Raw genomic sequence first — 13166 nt, forward strand, 5'->3', positions numbered from 1 at the left:
CCTAGTGAATCCTGTGACAAGTGAACCAGCAGTGTGAAATTTTTATGGGTCTATCCTCAGTTTTTTTTAAATCAAAATTCTACCTTGCCCATACCTGGTTTGTTTTAAGCTTTACCTTAACCAGTCAGGTCCTGGACCTTGGAACTAATTTGCGTTATTTATCACCGCACTGGTCTTGGCAGCAACGGGGCCACCCACGTGCCTGTGAGGGCCTCCTGGCCACCTTAACCTAAGCTGCTTCTGCATTTACTGGTTGAGGTGTTTCTGTTTGGGCCAGTGAAGGGTTACACACACTGAAGGACTAGGAACCCCCACCCCTAGTAGCCATGTAACCATTTTTTATTATGTAAAAACTTACAGTCTTAGAATTCTGGCTTCCATCAGTGCTTGAATACCATGTATTTTATGCTCTTTAGGATTGGGCTTACCAGCTAGAACACCTGTGCTCACCCCACCCTATTCCACACTTTACAAACAGTTCATGATTCTCAGTCAGTTATGACTTCCCACTTCCCATTTTGTTAGCTTTATTCTCCATTGGTTTTTTTTTTTTTTTTTTTTTTAAGGTGTTAGAACTTATAGCTTTATTGGGCTATGCTTTCTTCTGGAGTCCTAATAAAATAGTTTGTGTCTCTTTTAAATTGTCCCACTTATGTGTCAGTTTTGACTTATTTTAAAAAGATTATGCCTCGTGAATTGAGCAAGTCAAGACTATAAGCGGAGGGAACTAAAAGATGCTTTATCAACGTGTCTTTTCCTAATTCCCAAAGCCAAATGCTCTTCCTCTCCTTGAAAATTTTCCCCTTCAGAATTTGTTCTTATAAAAGTCTGTCCTGTTTTTCCTTGGCACTTGAATGAAACAATCACACTTCTTTCTTCTTGCGTGTGATATTTTCTCCTAATTTCCTGTCTGCAGAAACATTTTGTATGTGCCATTTTGTGTGTTGTGGCCTGTCTAAGCCTTTTTCCGAAGTCCAGCCCTAGTCCCACTCATCCTCAGTGGCTGCTACACTTAGGGCAGCCAAACAGTCTGGGAAGGGAATTCAGGGCATCCTCTTGGCTTCCAAGAGTCATCTGATACAATCACAGTGGCCTTAGTGTTCCTGTGAGAATTAACAGGCCAGGTTAGGGAGCCCTTAGACACCAAAGTAAATGTCAGGGCCCATCTCAGCAGAGTGCTAACTCATCACTGCCTATGCTAAGTGAAAGTTGTCCTTTTCCTTTTCCTAGAAGTTTCAGATACCTGCAAGAGAGACCTGTGTGGAATGTCAGAAGACAGTCTACCCGATGGAGCGTCTCTTGGCCAACCAGCAGGTGTTTCATGTCAGCTGCTTCCGTTGCTCCTATTGCAACAACAAACTTAGGTAAGTTAGACGGCAGCAAGCCATATCTCTGCATAGTTGGACCCCCTAGAAAGGAGTCTTTGGCTTTTAGAGTGCTGATACTGACAGCTATTGTGCTGATAGTGTGCTATTGAAGGCCCCTGAAAAAAAGTAAAAAGTACCATTTAGTGACAAGTCTTTCATATCAAATGGTTGCGGTGTTTGGAACTTCTTGGTACATTGATATGCTAATTTACATGTTAGGACTGAAGCTTAAATAATAGAGTTGCAGGTAAGACTCCCTATGACCCAGTCAATAGAATGTTTCCCCTTTGTGTCAGAGAATCATAAAGTTAAGAAATTTTAGGAGGATAATTATCTAAGCTCTTACTTCAAACTGTCCTGACTGCTGTATAAATGGTAATAGCAATAATCATAGACCAAGAAGAGCATGTATTTTTCTGTATGTTGCTTCGTTTTCGCTCTGAGAAAAATAGTCATTATGTGTATCATTTCTTCCAAGTAACTCAAAGTATGGATGTAAATGTGGCCAATTTGGGGAATATTCCATATTAACTCATTATAATTATAGAATCTAGAGAAGGAAGAAGCCAGGATGTCACTTCCTCCAGCTTTCCTTGCAGAGCAAGCATCCTTTCTAAAATGCCAGCCGTGGGCAAACTACGGCCCGCGGGCCAGATCCGGCCCATTTGAAATGAATAACACTAAAAAAAAAAAAGACCGTACCCTTTTATGTAATGATGTTTACTTTGAATTTATATTAATTCACACAAACACTCCATGCATGCTTTTGTTCCGGCCCTCTGGTCCAGTTTAAGAACCCATTGTGGCCCTCAAGTCAAAAAGTTTGCCCACCCCTGTAAAATGCTCTTGAAAGATGTCCTGGCATCTGCACACTTCTACGGGCTTGATGCCTCACGACAGCCAGTTCCGGTGTGAGATGGCTCTAGGTCGACAACATTCCTTCCACTGAGCCAGTGTGTGCCTCTCTAACTTCTACTCATTGGTTCCTTTTTTTCCACTTTATTTTTTTCCCCTCCAAAGCACATTTTTCTGAGTTTTTGAAATTTTATAGTTCTTCCGTGGAAAGGCTGCTGTTTTTATACCCCCTTTAAAATGTCTCACCCTGTGAGAGACACCAAATCTCCTAAAGGCCTGTCCAGCACTGACATTATTTTAGATTTACATCCCGGCAACTGCGCACCGTTCTCCTATTAACACTCCGGTGTGGGGTGAATTTCCCGCCAAAATATAAGATGGCGCGGGCAATTATTTAGGTTTCCCGCACAAAATCAGGGATTTTTATGATACCTATTACCCCAATGGGTATGAAACGGTTCGCATACGCAGGTAGGTATCTTTGTGAACGGCAAACAAACAAATATTTGGTAATACGCAGTTACAATCGGCCCGAGTTTACACGTTTCCCGCACTCCACCGCAAATCTATATGAACCGAGTTAAGACGGCTCCCGCGGAGTACGCGCAATTCACGCGAGCCGACTTAACTCGTTTCCCCCACTCCAAGTGTTAACTGTATTCAGTCGCTAGTATCTGTTGAGTGCCAGCTTTTTGCAGCACATTGTACCCATTCCTGTAGCGATGTGCTTTTAAATTATAACACAAATGGGAAAGTAGGAGGAAGAAGATTCAACTTTTTTTTTTTTAATATATTTTATTGATTTTTTACAGAGAGGAAGGGAGAGAGATAGAGAGTTAGAAACATCGATGAGAGAGAAACATCGATCAGCTGCCTCCTGCACACCTCCTACTGGGGATGTGCCCGCAACCCAGGTACATGCCCTTGACCGGAATCGAACCCGGGACCCTTCAGTCCGCAGGCCAACGCTCTATCCACTGAGCCAAACCGGTTTCGGCAGAAGATTCAACTTTTACAAAGGAATACCATTATAAGTAGTTGTAGGTTGTAAATACTTAGGAAATATATGAGTGATCAGAGATAGGTGGGATTACCTAGGCAAGAGTTCCTGGATAAAGTTCTGTTTTTGTTTTTCTCACAGTTTTGACAAAGGGTAATGAAATCATTTGAAAATGAGAAAATGTACCAGGTAGAGAGATGTCTTGTGAAGGTTCAGGTCTGGAAGTGGGCGTGTTTTTTTAAATAAGGATAATAAAACTGTTGTGCTTTAAAAGGGTAGAGAACCCAGCTGGTGTGGCTCAGTGGTTGAGCATCCACCTATGAGCCAGGACATTACAGTTCAATTCCTGGTCAGGCCACATGCCCAGGTTGCTGGCTCAGTCCCCAGTAGGGGACATGCAGGAGGCAGCTGATCAATGATTCTCTCTCATCATTGATGTTTCAATCTCTCTCTCCCTTCCTCTCTGAAATTAATTTTAAAAATATATTTTTAAAAAGAGTAGAGAAAAAAATAAATAAATACACCTTAATGCTACAGAATAAAGATAAATAAATAAAGTAGAGAATCCTAGGTGATTGATGTGTTTTTATATTTTTCTCACTTGTCATCTTCTGAAAATACTGCAATTGCCAGATTGCAGCCTGCTGGTGCAAATAAGAACATACAGATTTGTTAACTTCATGCTCTTTTTCTTTCAACAACAGTCTTGGAACATATGCATCACTACATGGGAGAATCTATTGCAAGCCTCACTTCAATCAACTCTTTAAATCTAAAGGCAACTATGATGAAGGCTTTGGGCACAGACCACACAAAGATCTGTGGGCAAGCAAAAATGAAAATGAAGAGACACTGGAGAGACCAGCCCAACTTCCAAATGCAGGGGAGACCCCTCAGAGCTCAGGGGTAGAAGATGCCCCCATTGCTAAGGTGGGTGTGCTGACTGCAAGCATGGAAGCCAAGGCCTCCTCTCAGCCAGAGAAAGAAGACAGGCCAGCTGAAACCAAGAAGTTAAGGATCGCCTGGCCGCCCCCCACTGAACTTGGCAGTTCAGGAAGTACCTTGGAGGAAGGAATAAAAGTATCCAAGCCCAAATGGCCTCCTGAGGATGAAATCAGCAAGCCTGAAGCGCTGGAGGATGTAGATCTGGATCTGAAGAAGTTGAGACGATCTTCTTCGCTGAAGGAAAGAAGCCGCCCATTCACTGTAGCAGCTTCACTCCGAACCCCTTCCGTCAAGAGCCCCAAATCCTTGTCCCCGCCTCTCAGGAAGGGCTGGAGCGTGTCAGAGCAGAGTGAGGAGTTTGTAGGAGGAACAGCAGCAGGAAGGAAACAAGTGGAAAATGTCGATGCCTCTGAGAAGAATGGGAGTGTGGGAAAAACAACCTGGCAAAACCAGGAATCTAAAGGAGGGGAGGCGGGGAGGAGAAGTAAGGAAGTTTATGGTTTTGAGATGGGGAGTGAGAATCTTGTAGAAAATGGTGCAAACTTAGATGAAGATGATAGAAACCTTTTCAATCAGCAGTCTCCACTAGAACCCAAGTCTCCAAATTGGTCCAGCTTTGCAGACAACAGCTCTCCTAAAGAATTCACTACTCAGAATCAGAAGTCCCAGGATGTGGGATTCTGGGAGGGAGACGTAGTCAAAGAGCTGTCTGTAGAGGAGCAGATAAAGAGAAATCGGTACTATGATGAGGATGAGGATGAGGATGAGGATGAGGAATGATAAACTGCAGTGGTGCTGGGCCTTACCTTGTGCTAGTGTTAGTGAGCCACTGCCCTTTATCAGAGTGATGTATGTATACAGTTATCTTAGCATAAACTGTAATTTATGGGGAAGTAATTTTGGGAAACAGTTCTTGCTTCAAAAAAAAAAAAAAAAATCCCATACTGCAGCTTATCTCTAAATGCTAGAGATAACATTACCTAAATCCTCTATTTTAGCCATGATGATATACATAAGTGCGTTAAGGTCTTATAAAAAAGGAGGGGAATATTCCAACTGATATAGTCCAGATTCCACTGTGTTCCCCAAAGGCAATATGAAATATATAGATGATTAGTATAGTACATTGTTACTCTAAAAATTGAGTCATTCAGAGGGATTTAGGGGCCTAAACAATATTACTGTATGCACTTTAGTATAAAGGGCACAGTTTGTATATTTTTAAATGAATACCAATTTAATAATTTAGTATTCAACTATTAAGAAATCAAATATTTAGTCTTTTTTAAAATTTTAGGTTAACTATCTTACTCAGATATATATGGGGGATTTGCTTTGCATCCTGCTCTTTAAACCACATCCTAAACTGGATTCTTGAGATATAACACCACCATCTTTCTGAAACATCTTTTAGGCACCTTCGGTGCTTGGAGAGATCCACTGTCTCCCAAGTAAACTATAATATTTGCCAATAAGTGTGACTATACCCCAAGTGATTGATTACTTCTCTGGTGGTAGCTGTGGTTCTCATAATTTGCTAAAAGATACAATATTTTATTAAGATTTTTATATTACTGTTTGATGTTTCATGTTACAGCAAAATGAGTTTAAAGAAGGAATAACGGGGGTGGGGGGGTGGGGGGTGTAAACTGCCTTAAACCAATTGAGCTCAGACCCCCTAACCATATATTTCACTTCAGATATCCCCTTTCTGGGACACTAATTTTTTAATTCCTATCAGCTCTGAAATGTATTGATTTTTATGGCAAACAGTATCCCCAGGGTGCAATTAAACCAATTATAGGCCTTTGTGTGTATGTGGGGGGGGGGGGGGGGGGGGCGTGAGGGGGGGGGTGTTATGTTAAGTCGTTGGAACATTATAAACTTGAGTACATTTGTTGTACATAATTGATATTCCAAATTATATGTGGTGAAGGGAGGTGTTAAGCTATAGGCTTTTCTTTGTACTACACTTTTAGAAATTTAGCTCTAATATTTTTTAGAAATGTAAAGTGTTCTGCTTTCTTACAGTCTTGCTTAGTCTGAAACATTTTTATTCAATAAAGCTTTAAATTTACATTTGAACTCTTCAATGTTCCTTTTTCATTATTATTTTTTTTACATTGTTACAGTCTCTCAGGACCTACTTTTACCTTAGTTTGGAAAGAAAAAGATCTGATGTGGGTTTAACTGAAGTGCTATTAATATACCTCACCACTAGGTGGTGGTGTTGGGATGATTTTAGGGGCTTTCATCCTGAAGACAAATTTTTCTTGAAAATTGAAAGCCACTTGGCAAGAGAATTAATGTGTACATTCAAAATGAGCCATTTGTTTTACCAGTTCAGAATACAATGGTGGATTTTTATTGTTAACTGTACTCAACATTTAATAATTTACCTTAAAATTAGGCCTAATATGCCAAATGGAATTTCCAAATGTCTCTGCTTGAAAATGGACTTGTTTTCCACTCTGAGCAAAGGCATAGTTGGTTGTTTGATTTCCTTGCCTGCACAGGCAATCAACCCAATTGTTAAGGCACTTTTTTTTTTAATGGGAAGTATGGATTTTCTTGGAGATAGGAATGCTTTTTGAATCATCTGTTGTTTTTCAGGTGTACTGTGCGTTTCAGGGTTTTGCCTGGTTTTCTAACTACTTTTTGCTCTTGCTCCACCATAAGTTAAAGTCGGTTAGAAAGCCTTGTTCACTGAACAGTTATCCAGAAGCTCCTGCTGACCTTCATAAAATATCCAATCCTGGCTTCAGTTTAGCTACCCTTACTGTGACACACTGTTACTCTAACTTATCTACATGATACAATATCCACTGACTTTATACAATAAAGTCTGAGTGCCTATGGCTGGCATTTATGGTTATCAGTTGAGTATGTCACCATATATCAGGTACATGGGGACTGAGAGTACACTAGAACCCTCTTCTATGCCTTTCAAGGGCAAAGGTAGACATATTATAGGTAAAAGAGTAGAAATGAGGACTAGCTCCATAATCAATATAATAAAAGTGTCATTTAAGAGAATGACCAGATAAACATTCTTAGAAAAACAATCAGCATTCTTAGAAAAACAAAAATGACAGCTAAATAAAAAGTGTTTATTATTTATTCTCTCAGCTCTCCTGAATGAAGGCAACTTGTTTGGACTTGATATGCTGATGGTGGCAATAGAATGATGTTTCTCATTTGGTGAAGTGGGAAAAGGAGACTATCTTGCTGGTGGGATCACTTCTGGCCAAAGCTTTCATTACATATTTCATGAGCAATATGTTTTGTAACAGCCAAGAGGTTGAGAAATGGTACAAATGTGTTTTTCTGGGGATAGAGCATATATATATACCTGGTGTGTGTGTGTGTGTGTGTGTGTGTGTGTGTGTGTAATTTGTTTTTTAAGAGAGGGAGAGGGAGAGAGATACTGATGTGAGAAACATTAATTGGTTGCCTGCTGCACGCACCACCAGTGGGGATCAAACCTGCAACCTGGGCATGTGCCCTGACTGGGAGTTGAACCTGCAACTCTTTAGTGCATGGGACTACGCTCAACCGAGCCACACAGCTAGGGCTGGGGATAGTTCTTGAGACCAAGATCATTGTGTGTTTGTTCCTGCATGCCAAGTTAGCACGTTCTCTGTTCCTTGAGGCTCTGATTTCAATTACCATGGGATCATGGAGGATTTTCTTTTTAAAAAATGTATCTTGAATACAGATAGGGTAGTTACCATTAAGCTATTGTTGGGTTTGGAGAAAAATGGTTTCAGGCAGTGGTTCTCAGACCAGCAGCAAAGGCATCACCTATGAGTTTTTTTAGAAATTAGAAACGCAAATTCATGGGCCCTACCCCGAACCTCCTGAATCAATCTCTGTGGACGGGGCTCAGGAAACTTTTAATGAACTCTCCATGTAGGGGATGGAACAAGCTAATCGCTGAACTGGGGCGCACTGACGTTTGAGAACCACGGAGTTAAAGCAAACCTAATGTACTCCTTAGAATGGCTGGAGTTTTGTTTTTTCCTTTTCTCTCTTTGAAACCCTTTAACTGCTGCCATACCAGTTATAGTTACTTTATCTGTCCTTAGATAAGAGGTAGAGATTTAGATTTTTAACTTATTTTAAAACCATTCTAGTTAGCCACTGGCGGTGAAGAGTAGGCGGGTCCAGCTGAGATGAGGGGGAGTAGAGAGATGAGTACAGCCTGCCTGGGAACGGGAACAGCTTTGAGTTGCCTGGGCTGAGAAAAAGGAATGTCCCTGTTAGGGAGCTAGACCCGAACAAGCGTGGCCGAAACTGATAGCAACCAGCGTTGTGAGGCCAGTGGGGGTGGGGCCAGGGCTGGGGGCGTGGCTGGGTGAGGGGCGTGGCTCCGAGGCGGGGGCGGGGGCGGGGCTCGGGAAGGGGTGGGGCCAGCCTGGAGGGCGGGGTCCACCACGAAGTCCGTGGAGTCCGGGGTGAGCGAGGTGGGCGGGGAGGCGAGAGGGGCGTCGGAGAGGCCGGGCCTCGCGGAGGAGGCTCGGCTTCGCGGAGGAGGCACGGGAAGGGGTGTGACCAGGCCTGAGACGTGCGGGGAACGAAAGGGGGCCGGAAGGGGGCGGCCACCGGCCCGGCCCCGCCCCGGGGCCGCCTCCCCGCGGGTTCCGTTGGCTGTGGCGGCGGCTGAGGCTGTGGCGGCCGCGGGGCGGGCGTAAGATGGCGACAGCGGCGGCGGGCGCCCTGGGCCTGCTGTGGGGCTGGCTGTGGAGCGAGCGCTTCTGGATGCCCCAGAACGTGAGCTGGGCCGACCTCGAGGGCCCGGGCGACGGCTACGGCTACCCGCAGGCCCGGCACATCCTCTCGGTGTTCCCGTTGGCGGCGGGCGTATTCTCCGTGCGGTTGCTCTTCGAGCGGTGAGAGCCGGCGAGCGGGCGGCGCGGGGGCCGGGGGCGCGGGCCGGGGGCCGCCGAGGGCCGGAAGCAGAACTGCCGGGAGCGCCCGGAAGCAGGGGCTGCGGTGCTGGGGGCTCCTGGGCTCCGCGCGGGACGCGGATGCGCGGAGCGGGGCGCGGTGGCCAGGGAGCCTGGGCAAAGGCGGGGAGCTTGGGGCGTGGACCATGCTGGAGTGAGAGCGGGGGTGGTGGGGGGGGGGGGGGCGGACGCTGGGCCATTCAATCTGAGGTCCTGGAGGCTTTGGGGGGGAGGTGGGGGTCTTCCCAACCTCCACGGATTCTCCAGACGGGGAGGCAGGTGGGGTGTGAGCTGCGCCGGGAACCCGAAGCGAAGAACAGGCAAAGGGCCGCGGGCACCCGAGCTAGTTGGGGCCATGCGAGCTGAAGGGTCGGCGCCAGAGCCGGACGTTCAAGCCGAAGGGCGGGTTCATGGGGATCCACGATTTGCGAGGATACTTTAGTTTCTGAGAGTTGAGGGGAGCTGGATTATTTAGGCCCCAAATGTTGGTTTGTCAGCTCTTGGACATGTGCTTGTGTTTCAATAAAATTCCGCCAGGGCCCGTGAAAGAGCAGGGTGTGGTGGAGCCCGAGGCTTCCAAAGGATGGAAAGCTGTCAGATTAGTGGCCGGCGGGGCCTCGGAGGCCAGAGATGGAAGGGGGAGTGGCCATCCCGAGAGGATGGGGAGCCTGAGGGCTTAGGAGAGAAAACTGCTTCGCCGAGTCAAACCTCTGAGTTTAGCGGAGTCACAGCGTACTTTGTTCGGCTACGTTTTTGGAGAAGTGATTTCCCTTTCTTTGAGTGACTGGATTGTCTCTAAGTAAGATAAAGATATTCAGTGGGAACTTGGGGTGGTGATTTTATAAGGTGGACTTACGGCTGCGGGTGATGTTGATCAAGTCTATTCAGCCTCTGGAAAGGAGACTTCTTCCCACTAGGTCCTGGTAATGAGGTGGCACTTTGACACCCTTGGTTCATTTGGGCTTTGTATAGTACACGAATGCCCGTTCTGGGATGCTACAGATAAAATAATCTGTTACTCTCTGAAAATTTAATGTTACCTGTTTTGGATTACTTGTTTGATTTTCCTACTACTTATGACACAAAATCTTTCAAAAATATTTGTTATGTAGCTAGCTAGTCATTAATCCATTTATTCACAGTGTTTGTACATTATCATCAAACTGTTCTGCCAAATTTCAAGTGCAAAATATGACGCTTTTTAAAAAAATTTTTTTTATTGATTTCAGAGAGAGGAAGAGAGAGAAAGAGGATAGAAACATCAGTGATGAGAGAGAATCATCTATCAGCTGCCTCCTGTACGCCCACCACATGGGACTGAGCCGGAAAACCTGGCATGTACCCTGACCAGGAATCGAACAGTGACATTCTGGTTCATGGGTCCTTGCTCAACCATTGAGCCACACCAGCTAGGCTGATGCTTTTAATTGTAGCAAATGAAACCCAGTTGCCTTTTATGAGTCCTCGGGAACTTAGTGGTGCAGTTTTTAAAGTATAGTCATTTTATAAATGTTATCGGGACGGAGATGCAAACCACTTATCTCTCTTAGGAGTAACCTGGATCAGGTTGGTATCTATATGAAGGCTGAAAAAAGAGGAAGACAATGTAATGACTAAAAAGGAAAATACATAATTCAAAACCTGCCCCAAAAATTCATTGTCCTAAGAAAAGATTCTGTGCTTCTTACATAAATATATACCAATATGGAAATATCTCCACGTTAGTGGCAAGAGGAAATAGCTTGTTGCTTATAAACACCCATTTTATATAAACTTACATTATCTTCAGATTTCCAGAAAGTTCCCCCAAGTGGCTGCAGACTGTCTCCTGGCAGAGCCACTGGAAAAGATCCTTTACCTGTGGGAATTCTATCTGAATGTTTCTATGGTGCTCCAGTGTCAGGAGAGTAGGGGTGGAGGGGAATACTGAGCTGAAAGCATTCTAGTATGATATTTCTTGGCTAGTGTAGATCAGTACTTTGTTCATCTCATGTTTGATCTTAGGAAAGTTTAACCCTAGAAGCAGTCTTGCTATTTGTTTCTCTTTTAAGACCTAATACTTTAGCAATAAAACTGACTGCTAGATTACTAGTTCTTCTAATTGCGCTGGTCTTCCATAAAGGTAATAAATAGAAGCCATTCTTATTGAGTATAGAAAAAAGATATATCAGAAATATTGGTGGTGTCGTTTTTCCTACATTTTCTCATTTCTCAAATCCTACCTACTTAGTTTCTAGAAGCAATTCTGTAGTTATCATAGACCCATGGTCGGCAAACTGCGGCTCGCGAGCCACATGCGGCTCTTTGGCCCCTTGAGTGTGGCTCTTCCTAAGCCTTAGGAGTACCCTAATTAAGTTAATAACAATGTACCTACCTATATAGTTTAAGTTTAAAAAATTTGGCTCTCAAAAGAAATTTTAATCGTTGTACTGTTGATATTTGGCTCTGTTGACTAATGAGTTTGCCGACCACTGTCATATACTATAAGAGCTAGAATTCCAACCTCCTTTTACAGATAAACTACGGCCACTTTTCAGAGGTTGCATACTCTCCTGGGGGAAGAGCTAGAACCAAGATGCAGGTCATTTCCCCCAGCCCAGGGCCCTTGCCACTGTGTATAATGTGGCCATCTTTTCCTGTTCCTGAACCTCCTTTCAAGGGTTAAGATTTAAACTCCTGGTTCCTAGTATTCTAAGATTTGGAGAACAAATTCATGCTCATCTTATTCTTCATTATTTAATATAATTTGTTTCACTTGAACTTTGCAAATTTTAAAATTGTTCTGCATATTTTAATGAACCTTACACTCTGCCCCCTGATAAGTTATCTCTATTTGTGTTGTTTTAAGAATCTCCCAAAGAATAAATATAGAGTTTACAATCTGTTCTCACTTTCTCTTCCTTGTCATCAACCACAGTGAGCATTTTATTTTTTTAAGTTCCCAGATTTCCTAGTGAACTGCAGCCCATTTGGTAAGGAGGACTTGAAAAGCTACTCGACCATTTATGTAAAGTGTTTATATCTAGCTAACTATTTTGCTGAAGAACTACAGGTAGGAGAGAATTACCTACAAGAGGCTTTCCTTTGTGGGCCTCTGTTGACTGGTTGCATTGTTATGGCCAGTACCTTGCAAAAATGTCTTGTGTGTAGCATAATTAACTCACAATACTTTTTGTCAGTAAATACTTTTTGATAGTTTGAGGAGGGTCCACCCTCATCTACTCATTTGTCCAGAGGAGTAACTGGAATCTAAATCTTCAGTCTGAAATAGATGTTTGGCTTGATTAAGAGAGGCAAAACTATAATTCCTTTGTTTCTATTGTTAAATGTCACCATACTATATTTGCATGTTGTGTACCTTCCTACATCTTCTCTTTCTCCTCTCCCCCCATACACAAATTCATGCTACCCTGTACCTATTAAAAGAGAGATAAAATATTTTTATTTTGTGATTATTTTTAAAAACTAAAGAGTATACAGTGTCTTTTATTGTGAGTTAATTATAATTCTTGGCCAGTTCTAAAAATTCCAAAGTTAATCATTAGAGTATCTAAGAGTTGATATTTCAGGTATCAATCAGAAGATAGTTGGTCCTCGGATGTATTTTGACATTCTCTTAAGTAAAAGTCCTTCACAAAGTCCTCATAAGTTCAAATCAAACAAATATATACAATAAGAAATTTAAATATTAATTTGTTCATTTAAGGATGGATATCAGGACTTTCTATATTACCTTGAAATTGCAGCTGAAACTTCAAAAATCATTCAAAATTCACCAAAAACATGCCCCAAGAATACAATGGGAAGGAGGTACTTTCACAGGCAATTGAGGAGATGCTCTGAGAGAAACCACTCATAGAAACTGAGGTTGTCTGCACGTGTGGCTTTTCTAACACCAAATAGTGTGTCTTTGCCAACAGCAAACAATTCTCTAATTCTCCAACACCAACTGGGTGTTTTGGGGGAAAGAGTGCAGAGCTCCATGCCCACTCTGAGCGTACCATCTTTCCTAGCACAGTGATGTGCACAATAACCTGGAAAGCGGGAGGA

The 13166-nt window shown here is 43.2% G+C and overlaps 2 protein-coding genes across 7 annotated transcripts in view; both read left to right on the forward strand.

Moving 5' to 3' along the window:
- Positions 1-5985, forward strand: part of LIMA1 (LIM domain and actin binding 1) — a 97216-nt gene extending 91231 nt beyond the window's left edge. For all 4 annotated transcript variants that reach the window (XM_070410253.1, XM_070410251.1, XM_070410255.1 and 1 more), the window contains exons 10-11: positions 1231-1364; positions 3927-5985. In XM_070410253.1, the coding sequence (XP_070266354.1) occupies positions 1231-1364; positions 3927-4947 (1155 nt within the window). In that variant the 3' untranslated portion in view covers positions 4948-5985. The remainder of the gene's footprint in view (positions 1-1230; positions 1365-3926) is intronic.
- A 2820-nt stretch (positions 5986-8805) lies between these two features.
- The window catches only part of CERS5 (ceramide synthase 5), a 32370-nt gene continuing 28009 nt past the window's right edge, over positions 8806-13166 (forward strand). Inside the window, exon 1 of one of the 3 annotated variants that reach the window (XM_070410257.1) lies at positions 8806-9059. In XM_070410257.1, the coding sequence (XP_070266358.1) occupies positions 8863-9059 (197 nt within the window). In that variant the 5' untranslated portion in view covers positions 8806-8862. The remainder of the gene's footprint in view (positions 9060-13166) is intronic. The other 2 variants (XM_070410259.1, XM_070410256.1) reach the window with 2 other exon arrangements.

Source organism: Myotis yumanensis, unplaced genomic scaffold, assembly GCF_028538775.1.
Source record: "Myotis yumanensis isolate MYYU_CA2020_CCGP unplaced genomic scaffold, mMyoYum1.0.hap1 SCAF_3, whole genome shotgun sequence".
Lineage (NCBI taxonomy): Eukaryota > Metazoa > Chordata > Mammalia > Chiroptera > Vespertilionidae > Myotis > Myotis yumanensis.